Source organism: Camelus bactrianus, chromosome 17 (assembly GCF_048773025.1).
Source record: "Camelus bactrianus isolate YW-2024 breed Bactrian camel chromosome 17, ASM4877302v1, whole genome shotgun sequence".
NCBI classification, from domain to species: domain Eukaryota; kingdom Metazoa; phylum Chordata; class Mammalia; order Artiodactyla; family Camelidae; genus Camelus; species Camelus bactrianus.
The window spans coordinates 36894740-36915173 of NC_133555.1; the positions used below are offsets into that span (position 1 = coordinate 36894740).

Consider the following 20434-nt stretch of genomic DNA (forward strand, 5'->3'; position numbering starts at 1 on the left):
GATGTCATACTGGAATAGGGCGGCCCTAAATCCAACGTGACCCATGTCCTTCTAAGAAGAGGAGAGACACTGAGACCCAGGAGGACACGCCACGTGAAGACAGAGACACAGGTTGGAGCGATGCAGGTGCAAGCAGGGAATGTCAAGATTGCTGGGCACCACCAGAAGCTGGGAAGGAGCAAGGAAGGACTCTCCCCTTGAGCCTTCAGAGCGAGCATGGCCCTGCCAACACCCTGATTTTGGACTTCTGGTCTCTGGAACTATGAGAGAATAAATGTCTTGTTTAAAGCATGGAGTGGTGGTACTTTGTTATGGCAGCCCCAGGAAACGGACACAAGACCCCCGCACAGAGGCAACAGTGGCACATGGCCGTCCTTCAGCTCCCTCTCAACCAGCTCAGCTTCCTGAACTCAGTCAGAATCCCGCAGTGAGGCAGACTGGAAAAGGCATTGTAATAACAGTCCATTCATTCATTCAACAAATACGGACTTGCACCTACTCAGTGCCTTGCCCTGTGCTACGTGCTGGATGAGCCACGGGAAGGAAGTAGGTGTTCTCGCGGCCCCCGGGAGCCTCGGGCTAACAGGAGACAGGCACACGGGACAGTCACATGAATGGATGGAGAAGTTGTAAAAAGTGCTGGGGAGGGCAAAGGACACCTTCCTGTGAGTGCAGTGGGGCAGGAGGCACGAGGCTTAGGTGAGGAGTGGGATAGGCAGCAAGGACTCGGTGAGGAGGTGTCGGTTCAACCAGGAGGGTGCTAGAGGCAAAGGGGAAGAACCTGAGGCAGGGTGGCTGGGCCTCTGGACCGAGCGGGTGGGCGGGGCGTGCGGGGCGGTGCTCACCCGCCCGGAACTGAAAGAGGGCGGGGCCGAGCTCTGTCGGGGGCGGGGCGCGGCTGGGAGACGGATGCAGCTTCCTAGGGCTTGTAGGGGTTTCTGGGTTTATTCTAAAAAAAAAAAAAAATATATATATATATATATATATATATAAAATTTATCATTGTATTATCTAATTATTTTATTTTGGTGGGAATGGTAGAAGTAATTAGGTTTATTTATTTTTAGAGGAGGTGCTGGTGATTGAACCCAGGACCTCCTGCATGCTAAGAATACACTCTACCGCTTGAGCTATATCCTTCCCCCACGGGGTTTATTCTAAATCAGTGAGAAACACTCGCAGCTAAACCTTCACCCCAGGTAGTCATGCTCATGAGTGAATTTTAAAATAGGGAGAAGAGAGGAGCCCAGATGACAGGCTGTGATGAAGTGTCATCATCTCCTGGGCAGCAGTGGGTCACCTCGGCTGAAAATGCGCCTCCTTCAAGTGTACGTGTACAGCCCTCACCCCAAGTGTGCATGGAAAAACAGGCCTACATCTGGATTCCAAACTGAGAGGGAAAGGAAGGATAGCAGAGGTTGGAGCGGAGGTTCGGCGCTGGGCAGCATCTTAACCGTGATGACGGGTCATCTTGCTGTGCAAGTGTGGATGCCCACAGGCCTCGAACGGCCTTCCTCGGGGCAGTGTTTAGAGAAGAACATTATTTGAGTCTCATCTCCCCCTCAGGGCTGCCCTGGATCTCAGAGGCCCCGCTGCTCTTGTGTGTGGGGGTATCTCTTCCCAATGCAGGCAGCGAACCTGAGAGGAAGGGGGAGGGCTGAGAAGCTGGTCTCCTGTGTGGGTCACAGATGGTGGCAGCCCCAGCTCAGCAGGGCTTCCTTCTCCTCTTCTGTGACACAGCAGGAGCAGGCCAGGGCCCTGGGCAAAAGAGGATTCTTCATCTGCAGCCAGGAACATTCTGATTCCCATGGTGTCACCCAGGAGAGAAATTCTCAGCATCTCTGATCTCCACTGAGAGTCTCACTGTCCCTTCTTCAATAAATGAAATTACTTGGGTCTCCATTTTTATGTCTGTGTGCCTCTCATCACTTTACTTGATAATATGTACTCATTCACCCAGTCACTCATGATTTCATCCAACATTCATTGCAGTCAGCATTCTTGAGCTGCAAATAGCATCAACCTCAAATAAATCCAGAATCTTTAACACAGCTAAATGAGCTCCCATCCACATCTTCATGGTCCCCTGCTCTCACTCACTATGTCCTGGTCACTCTTGCCTTTCAGTTCTTCAAGGACGCTGAGTCCTTTCCCATCACCTAGCATTTGTACAGGCTGTTCCCTCTGCTGGGACCACACTACCTTCTAGTTTTCACCTGACTGATTCCCACTGCCCCCCTGAAGCCAGAGATCTCCCATTAGTCCTCATCACCCTACCCTAGTAAAAGCCAGTAGACTAGCATTTCACTTGGACATCATCTTGCTGCATCTGCTTCTGTCTCCTATGTCAGGGAACTCATAACCACTCTCTGGGACCCATCGTTCAGAACTGGGGCTCATCATGTTCCTGCAGAGTGGGTGGCTCACCCTCCTTTTCATCATGTCTGATTTCTGACCCTGACATGTGTACCAATGGAAACATTGTTGGAAACAAGTTCACAAAGTGAGACCAACTACGTGCTAATGTGCCGTCCTCGGTCAGTGAGGAAGTGAGGATGGCCATCTCTGGGTTACCCGCTGCTCACCCTCCAGGATGGGAAGACAATGCCTAAATCTTCTTTTCTTTCTCAAGGGAATTCCTTAGTTCCATCTAGATATGTACACAATGCTCCAAACATGCTTCTCCTCCCATAACATCCTCAAAACCTGCTGATCAAGGTTAGTGTTGCTTTCCCTGCCTTTGATCACTTTATTGTCTCCTTTTAAATAACTACTTGATAGAGCCGCATCCTTCAGAAGGGCTGGGTGTACTGGTCAAGGTCCTCTCTGCTCTGGGCTTGACTCAGTGAAAACCATGTTCTAAATGCCGTGTTGAACCTCCACCCCTCTGTTAATGTGCTCCTCCAAAAACTTACATGTCCATTCAAAAAATATTTAATAGGTATTAGCTTTTTGACCCAATTCACAGCCACTCATTATTGATGGAAATCAGAGAGGGATGAGACATAACGCGTGTGGTGAGGAGGGAGAGGGGGCAGGGGAGAGTCAAAGCCCAGGTCATTTCAAAGGCAAAGGCATGGTGGAAGGTGGTGGGGGAAGAACTCTGCCATGGCCTGAAGGTTCTGGGAAGGCTTCCTGGAGGGAAGCCTTGTAGATGAATAGTGGTTGGCCTGGTAAAAAAGAATGTCCTAAAAGACTTTCTGGGGGTGACACTCAGAGTTGCCATATCTCCTTAGCCACCTGTTCAGAGACCATATCTGCTGAAGGGAGGGGCCAGATACCCACTCAAGACTTGAAACTAAGTGAACTGAAACCACTAAAGCTATGACTGAGCCCCTGGAGAGTTCGACTCCTGAGCAGGTGAAGAGGCCAGCCCCCTCCACAGCTTCCTGACAGAAGACAGGGCAAGTCCTTTTGGGGGGGGGACATTTCCACCTCATTCTCTATTTTGCTTTTATACCTATGTCTGGAATACATTGAAAAAAAAATTATAAGACATGTGAAGAAGCAGGAAAATGTGATCCTTCATCAGGAAAAAAACAAGTAATAGAAACGGACCCACATATGGAGAAAAGGGAACCCTCCTACACTGTTGGTGGGAATGTAAATTGGTGCAGCCACTATGGAGAACAGTATGGAGGTTCCTTAAAAAACTGAAAGTAGAGTTGCTATATGATCCAGCAATCCTACTACTGGACATATATTTAGAGAAAACTAATTCAAAAAGATACACACATCCCAAAGTTCATAGCAGCACTGCTTACAATAGCCAAGACATGGAAACAACCTAATGTCCATTGACAGATGACTGCATAAAAAAGATGTACTATATTGATACAATGGAGTACTACTCAGCTATAAAAAAGAATGAAATACTGCTATTTGCAGCAACATGGATGGACCTGGAGACGTCACACTAAGTGAAGCAAGTCAGACAGAGAAAGACAAATACCATATGATATCACTTACATGTGGAATCTAAAACAACGATATAAATGAACTTATTTACAAAACAGAAACAGACTCACAGACGTAGAAAACAAACTTACGGTTACCAGAGGGGAAAGGATGTGCGGAGGGATAAATTAGGATTTGAGGATTTAACATATACACACTACTGTAAATAAAATAGATAACCAGCAAGGACCTACTGTAAAGCACAGGGAACTATATTCAATATCTTGAATGTAGAACCTATAATGGAAAAGAATCTGAATAAGAATATATATATGTATGTATAATTGAATCACTTTGCTGTACATCTAACATAACATTGTAAATCAACTGTACCTCAATTAAAAAAAATTAAGAAACAAATCCACACATAATGTAGATGTTGGGATCAGCAGACAAGGTATTTTCAAAAACCTTGAAATATCTTAAAGAATTCGTGTAAAAAGATAGACATATATAGGAAAAAATGGACTAATTCAACAGAAAAATGAAAACTTATTTTAAAAAATCAAATGGAAAATTTAAAGTTAAAGTATATAGTATCTGAAATGAAGAATTCATTATATAAGTTTAACAGTAGACTAGATGCAGGATAAAAAAGAATCAGTGAATTCAAAAACATGCCAGTAAATATACAATTACCATATGACCCAGGAATTGTACTCTTGGGCATTTATCCCAGAGAAATAAAAACTTATGTTCACACAAAAGTATGTACATGAATGTTCATGGCAGCTTTATTGGTAATAGCCAAAAACTGGAAACAACTCAGATGTCCTTCAGATAGGATGTGCATACCATGGAATGCATCTCAGTAATAAAAAGGAATGAAGTATTGATAAATGCAAGAACTTGGATGAATTTCAAGGGAATTGTTCTGAGTAAAAAAAAAGGCAGTCCCAGAGGCTACATACCATCTGATTCCATTTATGTAACATTCTTGAAATGATAAAATTATAGAGATGGAGAACAGGCTGGCTATTGTCAGGGGTTAAGGATGGGGTGGGGATGTGGTAGGGAGGTGAGGTGGTTATAAAAGAGTAACATAAGGGACCCTTATAGTGATGGAACTGTTCTGTATCTTGACTGTGGTGGTGGACACAGGAACCTACTTTGCGATCAAACTGCGTTGGACTAAACACACACAAACACACACATACACCAGATCACTGCAAGTAAAACTGGGGAAATCTGATCTGATCGGTGGGTTGTATTAATTTCACTATCCTGGGTGTGATAGTGTACTACAGTTCTGCACGAGGTTAACATTGGGGGAAAATGGGTCAATGGTACAGGATCTGTTTATATTATTTCTTTCAACTGCATGCAAATATATTGTTCAAAAAAGAAAGAAAAGAAGGGGGGAAAAAAAAAGACCAAAACAGAGCATCAGAGGACTGCAAGACAGTATCAATGGTCCCAGATATATGTAAGTGACATATAAGATAGAGAGGAGAGGGAAACTGGGGCAGAAGAACTATTTGAAGATTTAATAGCTAAGAATTTTCCCAAATTGTTGAAAGATAACTCTCAGATGCCTCATGAACCCCAAGCAGGCCAAAAAAAAAAAAAAAAAAAAACCACCAACAACAAAACAAGACAAAGAAAACCACATCTAGAGATATCCGGCTTAAACCACTGAAATACAGAGTTAAAGAGAAAACCTTAACAGTAGCCAAAGGAAAGAGGACATCTTCAATAGAACAACAGAAAGAATAATAACTAAGTTTCATCAGAAACAATGAAAGCCAGAAACCAACGGAATGGCATTTAAAATGTTGAAAGAAAAGATTGTTACCAAAAGGTCTATATCCAGTGAAAGTATAGGGAAAGGATTTCTTTCCCCAGACAAACAAAAGCTGAGAAAAACTGAGAGAATTTACTGCCAGCAGAAGCACTGTAAGAAACACTAAAGAAAACCCTCTAAGTCAACGGGAAATTGTTTCTGATTGAAGACCAGATCTGCACAAAGAATCAAGAACACAAGAAATGGAAACAAGGTCCTACTGTATACAGCACAGGGAACTCTATTCAGTATCTTGTAATAACCTATAATGGAAAAGAATATATATGTGTATAACTGAATCACTAGGTTGTATACCAGAAACTGATACAACATTGTAGATCAACTATACTTCAATTAAAAAAAAAAAAAAGAACACAATAAATGGCAAGAATTTGGGCAAATATAAAAGACAAATTTTTTCTTTTTAAAATTCCCTTAAAGACTGTTGGCTGTTTAAAATAAAAATAATAATCAATTTGTGTGGCATTTATAAAATATATAGAAATAGTTTGACCGTGGCCCATAATTGGACAAAAAGAAGGGGATACTGTTGTAAAAACAGTTCAGTGTGTTCACTGAGAAGTGCTACAACATTAACTCAAGGAAGACGACTATCAGGTAAGGGTGCATATTGTAATATCTAAAATAACCACTAAAAATAATTCACAGAGATTTAATAAATATATTATCTATTCAATGCCCACGACAACTGGGTAGAACGGGCATTAAGTACCACTCAGTTTCACAGGTAAAGAAACGAAGCTTGGAGAGACTCAAGCTTTGCCTGAGGGCACCAGATAAGGAACAGGTGCACAGAACTCAAACCTGAGTGTTCGGACTCCCCAAGCCCAATGCCCCATCCATCATTCTGAGGTTCAACAAACGTTCTCTGGGCGGAGCCAGATAATAAATATTTTAGGCTCTGTGGGCCACAGAGTCTCTGTCACAACTACTGAACTCTGTGCAAAAACAGCCACAGAAAATTCATAAATAATCGAGCATGGTAGTGTTCCAATAAAACTTTATTTATAAGCTACTGGCCCCTGGGCTACTGTTTTCCAATCTGGCATTATTCCATTTCCATTGCATTGTGATTCATAGCGAGGGTCCAGAACCACCAACAGGGCAACAGGCTCTTATTGGTCTAAACACATGGCTGTCCCCCACCCGTCTCCTGGCTTGGTTCCCCTGGACTGTGACCCCAGCATTGTGGTAAATAGAAACCTTAGTTCCTTTTCATTCCTGCCTCAGGGGAAATACTCAAGTAAAGCTCTGGGACTGCTGGACCCCGATTACTGCACCACAGTTTGCTCCCACATGGCTCCTTCTTTCCAGCCTTAAAATAAATCCATAGGAAAAATAAAATAATAAACAAACAAACAAACCCATAGAGCTTCCCCCAGCAGCTCCTCACTGCCTTCTCACACTATCTCCATGTGGCCTTTGGTCGAAGCTCCCTCCCCTGGGGGCTTCCAGTCCCTGGGGTCAGCCCAGCTCTTGACAATCAAGACTTTAAGACACACACAGATTATATTTGCAAGAGGCTGATGCGCTCCAATAAGGCCCGGTGGCTAACGCTCAACAGTGACTCTTGGCAGCCCAGGCGAGAGGAGCCAGAACCGAAGCCTTAACCGAAAGGCCGAGCAGGAAACCATCCTGTTGCCATCCTTTTGTTCTCCCGGCAGAGAAACCTCCAGATTGTCATTTACTGCTCAGCAGTTTCCAGTTTACAAAATATCCCCTGACTATTTTCAGCAGTTTTCCCACCCAGGACACGCATCTCACCCAACAGTTGGCATCACTGGGTCAATTTTGTAACTAAGGAGATAAAAACTTCTGCTGAGTTTCACAACTTGCTCAAGGTCACCGAGCCCACTTAGGGCCAGAATCAGAACTCAACATTGTCCTGCACCACCCAGCCTCACCCAAAAGTCTGTGACCACTTCTCGACCCTTGGAATCACTTCAAGACTTTGGATCAATGTTGAAGGTCAGTCTTTCAGCCCATCCTGACCTGCTGCTAAGGACTCCTAAGGTGAGAGGCACTGCAGGGAAGATTTTGCTTAACGGTGGAGGAGCAAATCCCGAACACCTCCAGAGCGTATTTCTACAACCCTGCGTGCTCTGGGCGCTTATCGGCACATGGCTTGGCCAGCAGAGCAGGATTTCAGTCCCACTAGCCTCCCTGACCGAAAACCTTTGTGCAGTGTACAACCTACACAACCACACCTGTAGCCTTACTGAAGAAGCAGTCTAGGGATTTCAAACTCTTTCCATTCTCCCAGAAAACAAATGAGCAAGCACCTTTGTGGACGGTACACAGGAGCCGGAGACTACCCAAACCCACAGGATGTCAGACCATTAACAAGCTGCCCTACTGTGTACGGTGCTAGGTCTGGAGACTTGAAGGTCACCAAGGTACCGCTCAGTCTTCAAGGAAGTGGTCTTGTGGGGAAAATAGACACCAGCATGATGTCAATACAGTGGGGCCAATGCCATCTTAAGAGGTTAACTCAAGGTATTCAGTAGACACAAACGGAATACATGTTCATATTTCATCAAATTTTAAGACATCATCGGGGAGGGTATAGCTTAGTGCTAGAGTGTGTGCTTGGCATGCAGGAGGCCCTTGGTTCAATCCCCAGTACCTCCATTTAAACAAACAAATCTCATCCCCCACCCCTTGGAAAAAACACAACAAAGCCCAAAAATTAAAAAAAAAAAAAAGAAAGAAAAGACATCATCAATTTTAAAGTGCACCAGTATCTTAAGTACCACAAATAAACAAAATGCTGCCATTAACTGTTCATTTTCAGGTGTATTTTCTTAGCACAGCACAGAGCAAAGTCCAGCTGCTCAGGGGTTTATGGCAGCCTGTGGGGCTGCGGCAGCCGATGCAGGGGTGCTCAGCCCTGCAGGTGACCTGGTTGCAGGGGACCTGGGGTTCTCTATCCTTACCTGCAATCTGTCCCGGAGCTACTGCTCTCCCAGGAGGACGGACACAAGGTGCGGGGAGGGGAGCAGCCTCCAGCTCGTGTTCCTGGCTCTTGCACTGACCACTCCGTCTCTGGGAAAGATCATCACCTGGATAAAAAAAGAGATGGGATCTGGAAAGTGAGGACGCCTCCCTCTCCCCCCACTCCACTCCCGCCTCTGCCTCTCCCTGACCCCAAGGCTACCCTGTGGGAGGCTTATGTTTGTTGCTACCCCAGGCTGGCCACGGCCCAGACCTCTGACCCCTGCCCCGCCCCAGGGTTGTGCCTCAGCTCACCTGCCCCACCTGTGACCACCTGTGAGTGGCCGCAGGGAAGGGGAAGGGAGGGCTGCCGGAGGGGAAAGCAGGGAACCAAGGTCAGGCCTCTGACCCATCCTCTCCCCCTCTGCTCCCTCCCACAGGGCCCCTCTCAGGCCAGGAAAACAAGGCAACAGCGGGAAGCAGAAGGTTGCTGTCATGTTCTAAGCACTTATGGAGTGCCGGAGTGCCGAGCCTAGCGCTTGGCCTCGTACGTGTGTTGTATGTTGGTGTGTGTGGTATCGGGTGTGTTATGTGGTGTGTGTGGTATAGCATGTATGTGTGATGTGTTGAGTGTGTTGTATGTATGTGGTATGTGTGTGTTGTGTGTGGGCTGTGTGTGTGTTGAGGTGGGGTGTGTGTTCATGTGCTATGTGTGTATGTGTTGTATGTGTACGAAGTGTGTGAGGAGTTTGTGTGGGGGGAGTGTGTGAGAGGAGTGTGTGTGTGTGGTGTGTGTGAGAGGAGTGTGTGTGAGGAGTTTGTGTGTGTGGAGTGTGTGTGTGTGTGTGTGGAGTGTGTGTGTGTGTGGGGAGAGTGTGTGTTGAGTTGTGGGGCGAGGTATAAGTCCCCCAAGGACCAAAACCCGGTGAAGCATTTAGGGCTGTGTCACGTTTCCACCCTGAATAAACAGCCCTGACCCTTCAGAAACAGGAATCTGAAGAATTTCCCAGGTTTCCTGCAGGGCGTGTGGGAAACCTGCCTTTCTCTACCTTTTAAAATGCCCTACACCCTCCAAACCGCAAAACACAGCAAACTGTCTCCACTAACCAACGTGTGAATCTCACGGAGGGAGGAGAGTGGGGAGAACTGGAGACCAACCAACAGACCTTGGAGTAAAAACGGGTCATTTATAAAGTGGCACAAAGCAGGTCTGTGACTTCGTCCATTTCTGGAGCAAGGCCTGGAGTCTGGGACAGAGGGCAGGGCTGCACTGGGCAGGCAGGAGATGGAGGAGTCTGACTGCAAACTATTTCAGAGCCACAATTAGCAGCTTTCACAGATTCAGAAGGTAAACAGTCATCGCTCAGGAGATGCCTGTAAACCCAGGTGTCAGCAGATCACTGAGATATTTAGAAGACAACTAAGATGTACACTGACAACCAAGAGTTTGGGCACGGGGGCAGCTAGCTGCCCACTGGAGATGAGGCTTCCCATTCCCTTGTGCAGAGTTGTTGCTGGGAACTGTTTGCCCAGCCAGGACCATATCTTCCAGCCCCCTGAGACCAGGTGACCAAATTCTGGCCAAGAGAAAGTGGGCAGAGTGATGTCTGCCGCTTCCAGACCCGGCCCATAAAAACCTCCTTGTGAGATTCCATCTCCCTCTCTCCGTGTCTGCGGGCTTGACATCAATGTCCAGGGCAACCTTGAGAGCCAAGAGGTCAAGATGGCAGAGGCTCCGTCAGCCTGGGTTCCTCTGACAAGCTGGAGTAGAATGGAATAGAATCCCTCCTCTGCTCCCTTCTCCAGAGAATTACACTTACGGGAGTGAGAACCAGTTTGCCGTGTGAACCCAGCGAGGTTTAGGGGTTTATCTATTATAGTTACATTATCAGTTAGCTGATAATTAAAAAGAAATTATTGCTAAAGGAGACTGCTGGACAATCAAGACACCAGCAGACCACTAAGGTGCTATGGGTCATAACGAGGCAACTGGTAACTAAGAGGTCACTATGTTCCCTAAGAGGGGGACTGACTCCTAAGATGTTTGCTGATGCCTGAGACGACAGTAGTTGTCTTGGTTACGGCTGCTATAACAGAGTACCCTCGACTGGGTGGCTGATAAACAGAAAGTGACTTCTCGCAGTCCTGGGGGCTGACGTGTGAGATCAGGGTGCCAGTGTGGTGGGGTTCTGGTGAGAACCATCTTCCAGGTTGCAGATGGCTGACATCTTGTGTCCTCACAAGGCCGAATGCAGAGCAGAAGCAAGCTCTCTCCTGACTCTCATGAGGACACTAACCCCATTCACGAGGGCTGCATCCTCGTGAATTCACCTTATCCTAGTTAAACTCCAAAGCCCCACCTGTTAATTCCATAACATTGGGAAGCACAGTTTCAATATAGGAATTGTAGGGGGACACAAACGTTCAGGCCATAAAAAAAAGTCAATTATAGCATTACTAGAAAGCTAACGTATTTCCTGGAAACTGACAACTAATAATGGAGATACTCGGTGACACCTGGCTTAGGTTCCTACTTAGACTATTTCTGCGTGGTGGCACCGTGTGTCCTGCCCGCTGACAGCAAGCCGCCTCCGGAGCCCACCTCGGCCCTGTTTCTACTGGAAGGGAGTTGCATTTTCCCTGATGAATGACATTCCAGGCCCTGTGAATTATATACCACCTTCACCTCCCCTGTTGACCCCAGTGTCCACTCCACACACTCACACTCCTCCCTCACCTCACAGTGTCTGCGAAGGAGGATCCCAGTTCTCCTCCTGGTCCTCAGAGCAGCCCATGAGGGCACAGCTGCAGCAGGTGTGGCCAGCGAGTCCACCTTTGGGTGTGGCCAGGGCGGGCCATCCCTGAGTAATCCCAGATGGGGTTCTTCGGTGGTGTAAGGAAAGGATGTTTTGGAGAAGACACTGGCTTGGGCTGCTGTGAGGCCAGGTAGCTCTTACTGTGACCACAGGCCCAGGCTGGGTCTCCCCTGCTCCCTTCCATGGGATTCTACTCACGGTACGTGGAGTGAAGCAAAATTGACCCCCTGACTTCTAGGTCCCGCTGATGGGACCCAGAGGAGTCTCTGTCTGTCTGCCAGGAGAGATGGCTCCCTGGGGGTGTTCAGTCCCAGGCTCAGAGAGAGAGCCCGGATCTTTCCCAGGCACCAGGGATGTGCTCACCCAGGTGTCCACAGACAGCAAGTGTGAGCTTGGCAGGTTCTATAGTACTTTGGGGACAACTGGAGGGAAGGCCAGAAATGAGGACTATCTTGGAAAACCCAGCATGTTCGAGGGCTGGTTTGCACCAAGGCCTTTGGGAAGCAATGGAATGGAGCGAGGTGGGAATCACAGCTCTGCCACCCTCCCATGTGTGGTCTTGAGTGGGGCCCCTACTGTGGTAGGGCACTCAGAACAGGGCCTGGTGTATAATTAGTCCTCATTAAATGGCACATGTTATTACTGTTGCTGGTATCAGGGAATCTCAGGCTGTGGCTCCTGCACACTGAGTGTCTGGTACAGGCCAGCTCTTCCAGAGGCCTGACAAGAAGCGAAATTCAAGTTCAGGGCTTGAGACCAAGGGAGGTGAGTCATGACTGGTGGTTTCCAGGCCCAGCAGGCCTGGCTGGGGCCTCGTTATTCCCTGCATCCCCTCCCTCACGTGGGCAGAGAAGATGGAGACCCGGAGTGAGGTCAACCATTCTGGACGATCGCTGGCCCCACCCTTGGCTCCCAGGCCGCTGCCCACAGGACTGGCCTTCCCTTAGCTGCTCCAGGCTCCCTGCCGGCACTGTCACCACCCACCCACCCGGGGGGACTCCCTCTTACTCACTGCTGGTCACCCTAAGATTCTGATCTCCAGACTCATCAGCTTGGATGAGAGCCTTTGGCTGCCCACCCTCTGAGCATCAGACAGAGACTCAGACCATGAAACAGATGTTTTCTGCCTGCTCTTCTCACAGGAAGAAAGGCGAACACAAACTCTTCTCATTTTGTCTACCCCATGCCTTCCACAACTAAGAGCATCTACCTCCTGAGCTACATTTTGCCTGACGGTAACACCCGGCTTTTCCTGCAGGGGAGGGGGTGGGGCCCCCAAGTGAAAAGAGCACAGAATGCGGGTCAAGATACTTCACCACTTAACATAGGGCCTCAAGCAAGTCATAGCCTGTTTGAGCTGTGGTTTTGTCATCTGCAACAGGGGGATGATAATGCCTTCCAGGTTGGTCTCACCCACTGCCTTGAATGCCGGGGCACTGCCTCAGGCCACCCAGGCAGGCATGAGGGCAGGGTGCAGGGTGCAGGGTGTGGGGTTGGGGGTAAGGGTAGTAGGGGTCTCAGCTTGTCCTGATCCCATCCTGTGCTCACTCCACGTCTCTTGCGATTCTGCTTCTGTCTAGAGCCTTTCCTTACCCACAGACTCGCTGCTTCTCAGGCTTGGACTCACCTTCTTCTTATGGTGGTCACCTTGGATGCCCTCCCGCCCCCCAGCTCCTCATCACAGGCTGGAGTGCCTGTCCCCCAGCTCCTGTGCATGCTGGTTGCTGACAGCCCATCTGTGTCCCTCTCTGGAAACTTTCCCTAAGCCAATGGGAGTCCCTTCATCCCAAGATGCCCAGAAAGTTATTAACCCCTCACCCCCTCAAGTGACAGACAGATTCAGGGTACAAAAGCTCAGCCCCCTTCCTCCAGGAGGGACAAGTCTGCCAGGCCACATACCTACCAGAGCTCTAGTTCAGAATTCCCGGGTCAGAAAGAACAAGAACAAGACATATTTCCTCCCAAGACACCCCACCGCTTCCCTTCCGGAAGGCAGGTTGGAGCTGTGGAGAAAACACGAGCGGTGAACAGAAAGGCAGACCTGGGGCTGAATCCTGGCTGGAACAGTCACCAGTGCCATGACTCAGGTAATTCGCTACACTTTCCTAGGCTTCAGTTTCCTTCCTTATAGGATGTGGGTCATAATTCCCACTTCGTAAGCATCAATGTGAGCATTTAAGAGCAGTAGCAAACCCCCTTGCACGGTGCCTGGTGCACAGAATGACCCCGTAGCCTTGTCTGCCTCCTTCCCTTCCCTCCTTGGAGGAGAAAGACCAAGAGGGCAGCTGGCAGTGGAGGCCAGGGCAGCTGGTGCACGCACCATGCCCTCTTTGGCCCGTGTAACGGCCAACTCTGGCCTAACAGGAAGGCCGTCAGCCCGGTTGGATGCTGCTGCTTGTCTGGGTGTGCTCGTGGCCTTGTAACCCCGACCTGGGCTCAGTTCAGGAATCAAACTACCTAGAAATGAGGACCAAAGCCAACTTCTGATGCTCCGCTTTTGGGCTGGAGGCCTGCTGAGAAGCCCCTGGGCCATGAATAGCTTGCAAGGTGGGCTTCTCCACCCGGCCCAAGCCTCCTCCAGGTCACATCACTGCGCCATCTGCTTCCAGCAGCCTCAGGCCATCAATCAGTAAAATACAAGCCAAAGCAGCAGAGGCAACAAGAATGGTGGCCACTCCACTCAGTCAAGAGGTCCCCCCAGCAAAAACCAAGCTCCCCTTCCAATGACTGCTGTTGAGGGAAGAAAGCAGAGGCCGCTCAGGGAAACCTACTCTGGGCATAGGCAGCCAGGCCAAAATGGACTTGATCTGAGGGCTCAGGCTGGGTCACACCTGCCGTTTCCAGCTCTTGGCCTTTCATCCCTTGACCCACCCCTTCCCATGTCACAGTCCACGTGTCCTGGGGCAGAAGAGGATGCTGGAAGGAGAGGGGCCCAAAGGAGGTTTGGGAGCTTGCAGGACCCTTGTTAAGCCTTCATGACACTGGGCTACCATGTAAGGAAGAGAAGGTCTCCAGCACCAAGGAGAAAGCACTGTTACACAGATGGAAACTAACCAGGAGGAGGCATGGCCCCAGAACATGGAGAGCAGATAGTACTAAGCATTGCAATATATAACATATATTATAATTACATAACATGAGTAGGAAACACTAAGGTTTCAGGGCATGAGCTGAAAACACTACATAGCAGGTTCTGTCAACAGGATCAAAATCCTCCAAGTTTGGTGGTTAAAACTCTTCTTCACAGGCCTGGGATGGCCAGGACGGCCATTTGTACCTGGGGTCATCCTTTTCTAAACATTCTCTTCTTTTTGACCAAAGAGAATCCCATTCTAGACATCAACCTATCCTTATCCAGGCAAGACTGATTATAATAAACAGTTCCCATTCACTGAGAACATACTATGTGCCATGTGCTTTACACACATTATCTCACTTCATCCTCACACCTCAGGGTACTATTATTTTTACTCCTGGGTTTTACATTTGCTGAAACAAAAGTTCAGAGAGATTGCATGGCTTGCCTGTGTCATGACGTTTTAAGTGACAGAGCCTCAGAGAACAGAGGTCTGGCTGACTCCAAAGTGCATGTTCTTGGCCACCAAATTGCTTTGTCCAGTAAGGACAGGAGAGTCCCATGAAGGGAATGTTACTTTCTGTACTTCTGTCCTCAGATTGCAAGACCACAGGCTGAGAGATGAGACGGAGCTTCCCACATCTACCCACACTGAGTGACTGTGCAAACAATACCTTCGTGGGGATGCTTTTTGCTTCTCTGGATTCCACTCTATGCAACAGAAGGGGCACATTCTAACCAGGGCACATCCTCATGGACAGCCAGATACCCTGAGTGGGAGAAAAAAAGGCAATTCAAGGGGACAGGTCCTTAGCTCATCTGGATCTTCACAAAATTGTAGATTTTGATGGTTTTCCCCCAATATGGAAATATGACATCAGAAAAACGAGAAAAAAGTAGACGGAAGGAAAGATTACGTATAAGGTTACGTAACCAATGATCTGTGGACAGATTTCTCTCTCTCTCTCTTTGCAGGGTTGGAATTTAAAGAACAATTATGGTTGGGATCATATTGTATAAGTATACTGCTTTATTCATAAGAAAATGTCCATATTCCACGTTTTTAAAAAATGATTTTTTGCCTGCTGCCTCGTCTTCCATTGACTGGATGTGCTCTATTTTCCTTCACTAGTTCCTTGAAGGTGTCTGTTTAGGTTGGGATGAGGCATGCCTATGAGGTTTCCCCACTCACTTACTGTTTTAGGGTCTCTGGGATCAATTTCATTTTTATTGGCAGACAGTTGGCTCCTGTGGCCGTGACATTTGCTGAGGGGATTCAAGGCCACCTCTTTCCCTGTGCACAAACTCTCTTTACTTATTTCCCCAATGGAACAACCCTGACATCACCCATGAGCCTGGGCCTTCTACTAGTCTGGCAACAACCTTCACCTCCAGTCCTAAGGGACCAACACTGCGCTCCTGGCCTTAGTTGCCACCCGTCCCTGTTCAGAGGGCACTGCTGTGATTTCCAGTTGGGAGGACTTCACAGGAGGGGAGCCTGGGCCAGACTCTGCTCAGGATGCCAGCTTCCAGCCAGCATCTCAATTTTCCTGACTTGTGTATTTGAAGCAAGATGGGCAATTAGGTAAGGGGCCTGGCAGACACAGTGGGTGGTCAGAAGACCTGGGTTTGCATCTGGTTCTTCTACTTATTAGCTGTGGAAACCAAGCAAATTATTGAACCTCAGAACCTGGGTTTCTTCATATTTATGAGAGAAGAATTCTTTCTCTCTTGAGTTATAGTGGAAATGAAGTGACATAATGCAAGCGAACTTGTTGAGGCCAGTTTTTGACCTAAGCAAGACAGTTAATAAATGACTGAGATCATGCCTCACCCAAGGGATCAGATTTTTCTGTTCAATTGTTCCATTACTCCAACTATCTCTTAGTAGCACCAGTGAGCTCTTGTTTTGAAAGTTTTATCCTCTTACAGAAAAAATTCTCCAAAGCCATGCTGGTCAGTCCAGGGGCCTTGAGGCTTTACTGACCCATTGCTTTGGAGAGATTATGTGCAGATAAAGGGCCCCCTACCCTCATCTTGTTGACAGACCCAAGACCTTAGCTTACTTTAGGAACAAACAAGACAATCAAGCAAAACACTCACTTCCTCCTTGTACCAAATATCCTCATCTGTTTGCTTACATTTAATCCACATTTGCTGGTACACGGAAAGGGATCATGTACACTCAAGTCAGCTCTGGGAACATCTTTTTTTTTTTTTTTTTCCAGGGGGGAGGTAATTAGGTTTACTTATGTATTTTAATGGAGGGATTAGGGATTGAACCCAGGACCTCGTGCATGCTAAGCATGCACTGTAGCACTGTACCTCTGAGCGATACCTTCCCCCCAGCTCTGGGAACATCTTAAATACCTGCTCGGGAGTTCTGGCCCCTGGTCCTAGTCCTTCCAAACTCTACTTTGTCGTGTTTTAGTCCTGGACCAAGCTCATTCCAATTAAGCCACAGGTCAGGGAGAGAAAGGACCAGTTAGACATGGTTCAAATGCATCAATTATTCCTGTGGTTCTCAAACTCTGCTGTCCATTAGAATTACCTGTGGAGTTTTTACGCTGCCTGATGCTCGAGTGCACCTCAGATCAATTAAACCAGGATTTCTGGGCATGGGGGCCAGGCAGAATATTAGGCTTGAGCCAAGTGAGGCAGTTGCTGTTGCTAATGTTCCTGAGTCAGAGTCGTCTCCCATGTTCTGTAAGTTCCACACTCATCTCACTTTGTAACGCTCCATGTGGAGTCAGGCACACAGCCAGGGCTTCTGGTGACGTTGGAACACCTTCATGTGTTGCTGATTAACTCCTAGAATTGGAATATGGTGGCTATTCCAAGATCACACATATGTCCAAAAGTCGTACATGACAAACACTTTATTCCATTAAAAAAAAATCATCTGTTAACTGCTGAACTGCAGGGGACCACATCTGAGGCTACTTCAGAAAAAGCCATCAGAGAACAAATACAGATTTTCAGCGCCACAGAATGGCTAGATTCTCCTCCTCCTCCCCCCATTAAATAGTAATCAGTGGCTTAGGCCAGTTCTGGTGAGACCACCCGTGCTGACTTCACAGAAAGCCAGGATTACCCTAATATGCAGTGACATGGGTCCAGTCCTGGTGTCTCCCTGGCAGCCTGATTGCTCTGGCTCAAACATAGGAGGTGGTGCCCGGGTGGCATCCGTCCCACCCTCTGCGCTGAACTTGCTCTTCTTCATGACTGCCTCTGGGGACCACACCCACGGTGGCATCGCCATCTGGGGCTCACGTGAGCAGACTCCCTGTCTGGCAGCAGCGGGCTCCGAGATGGGTTCTGTCTAGGATTGGAACCAGCTTGGTTCCGCTTCACTTCACAGCAAATTTTATACCCTGAGGGAGTGGTTAGGAAGTGCTGCTCACCGGTCACAGCAGGAAGCGGTGCTTCACCCAAGAGCCTGAGTCTCAGCGTCCAGCTGCGCTGGGGAGGAAGCAGCCCGCCCGGCAGGGCTGAGGGGCGGTGGGGATGCTGGCAGCGGGACTAACACCACTTGCCTCGATTCTGAGCAGCTTCTGAAGACCACAGTGTCCATTCCACAGTGGATGTTTGGACACGACCCAAATGTCTTCTCCAACTAACCTGAGGGTGGGAGACCACCCACCATGATGCCGAGGCTCTGTTACCTGCTCGACAGTGGCTGTTCCCGAGCCCCCGTGGTTCCCCTGTTTAGCCTCATGTTCCTGGGATGCGCCTAAGGCGGTGGTTTCCTGGGTCCAGGCTCCCAGGCTGCTCGAGAGGCATCGTGCTCACCTCACTTGCTCCTCCTTTCTCCCTCCTGCTCCTGCCCAGCCGAATCTCTAGTGGCTTCACCCGCGGTCTGACGCTTCCCCAACCCTGCAATGGTCAGGGGAGGAACAGGCTCCCCCTGCCCACCCTCATATTTCTCCTCTGCCCACACCCACCCTCTCCCCTGCACCAGGCCACGCTGCAGAGGTACCCTGTTGACGCCAGCCTGTCAGGGGACGAAGACACACATTCAAGACATTGGCTTTTCCCTGTCCCTGGGCCTCAGACTCCTTCCCGTCCCCTCAGGCCTGCAGGAGGGGCCTCACAGGCCCTGTGGCAGCTGCAGTGTCCCTGCAGTCACTCCTGTACCAGGAAGTTGATGAGGGCAGTTCTGGGGGAGAGGAAGGCCTTCTTGATGCTTCTTCCTTGTAAGAGCCTGATACCCAGCTCGCTTTGGAGAACCAGTTCGTGGACTTTGTCCTGGTCCCGGGCGACTTGCTGGGGCACAGGGATTTTGCCACAGGCTTTGTTGTTGATCTGAGAAGGAGAAAAGTCGAGACAAACCGTGAGGAAAGTCCTGAGAGGCAGGCAGCTTGATGCCAATACCCACCACCCGCAAAGGGTACCGCTGCCTCTGTGTGTGGATGGGGCACGGGAGAGAGAAGGAAAAGGCAGCTCCCAGCTTCCCGGAAGAACAAAGTGCAATTAGATGGGTCGGATTAATGCCTGAACACTTGGGAGAGGGGGAGGGAGAGGGAGCAGGCACCATGCTTCCTAAGCAGCCCCCCTCCATGGCAGTGGTGGAAATCATGTCACAAGTCCTCATCAGGAGATGGCAGGCTGTATCCGGGGGAAGAGGGATTACCGTGTTACTGAAGATCAAATCAAGCTCAGATCTGGCTACAGGGGGCGCCATCGAGGATTTACCCAGGTCTCAAGTGGACTACTTTCTGGGGAACACAGTCAACCTCCCTCTCTGGTGACTGGCTTCAGAAGGGGGTGCTCAAGTGTGACGACAAGGAAACCTGACCCACATCCCATACAACTCGCTTAAAATGGGCCAGTACAGCTCCAGACATCAGTGGTGTTCACCGAATACTGGTTCGACAAAGATCACCTTCACAGCAGATCTGAGCTGATGTTCCAGCCGAGGAAGGCGACACATGACCGAACAGCCCTGCTTCAAAGCCTCCATCCCACTGCTCCCCTCAGAACACTTACATTTCTTTTAAAGTCGCTGTATTATGACAGATTACTAGGAATAATTTCTGAAGATCCAACCAAAGCACATTATCAAGGGTCGCTTAATCACCCACTTCCATTTTTTCAGATTTATGGAGAACGCAGTGGCATTTTTATGGGCTGCGTTAGCCTAGATCACTGGGTGGGAAACAAACATGGCATCACCTCAAACAGAGACTGTTTGACTTTAATAAAGTCTCTCAGTCCCCCTTTGGTGGCCATGCAAGCTTCTGCTGCTCCGACTTTGCCACTACCACACCATGACAGTCCTGGTCCAGGCCTCAGCATCGTTCTCTTTTCCAGCAGCTGCCTGGAGGCCCCCAGCCGCAAGCCCTGCTCCCCCCACCCCACCCACCACGACTCACCAACTGGAGGGCTGCCTGCATTGGCTAAGGACAATGAAACCCTGTGAGGCAGGGCACAGCCACTCCATCCCCACTCTACAAAGGGCGAGGCTAAGGGACAGGAGGCGAAGCCACTTACCCAAGGGCCCCCTCCACCAAGCGGTGGAGATGGGTTGACCCCATGGACCCTCCCTCCACTGCCAACCCCCCGTCCTCTTGGGAGACAGTCGTCTTCTCTCCAGCACCACCTCTGCCTCTGCTCCAGCCCCTCCACAGCTCACGCCCAATGAGGGCTTCCCTGACTTTGCTCCTTCTCTTGGCGAGGGAAATGCTGCTCCTCCTTCAAAGCCAAGGTCCACGTCCCCTTCTTCAGGATGCCTTTTCCAATACCCCAACTGCCAGCAGTGGCCATGCTGACGCTAGCAACAATTAGCATTTACTGAGTGAGTTATTAAGCCCTGTTCTGCTACTGTCTCCTCACTTGTAAAATGGG

General features: G+C 48.9%; 1 protein-coding gene and 1 long non-coding RNA gene across 3 annotated transcripts in view; both read right to left on the reverse strand.

Annotated features, from left to right (window-relative positions):
- Nucleotides 1-529: 529 nt before the first annotated feature.
- On the reverse strand, nt 530-15255 carry LOC141573787 (uncharacterized). Its single transcript, XR_012500043.1, has 3 exons — nt 9011-15255; nt 8698-8823; nt 530-949 (listed from the first exon to the last, which is right to left on the reverse strand). It is a non-coding gene; the product is annotated as an uncharacterized LOC141573787 (long non-coding RNA).
- Nucleotides 15256-17448: 2193 nt separating this feature from the next.
- Nucleotides 17449-20434, reverse strand: part of LARS2 (leucyl-tRNA synthetase 2, mitochondrial) — a 132485-nt gene continuing 129499 nt past the window's right edge. For both annotated transcript variants that reach the window (XM_010945946.3, XM_045509851.2), the window contains exon 21: nt 17449-18892. In XM_010945946.3, the coding sequence (XP_010944248.1) occupies nt 18713-18892 (180 nt within the window). In that variant the 3' untranslated portion in view covers nt 17449-18712. The remainder of the gene's footprint in view (nt 18893-20434) is intronic.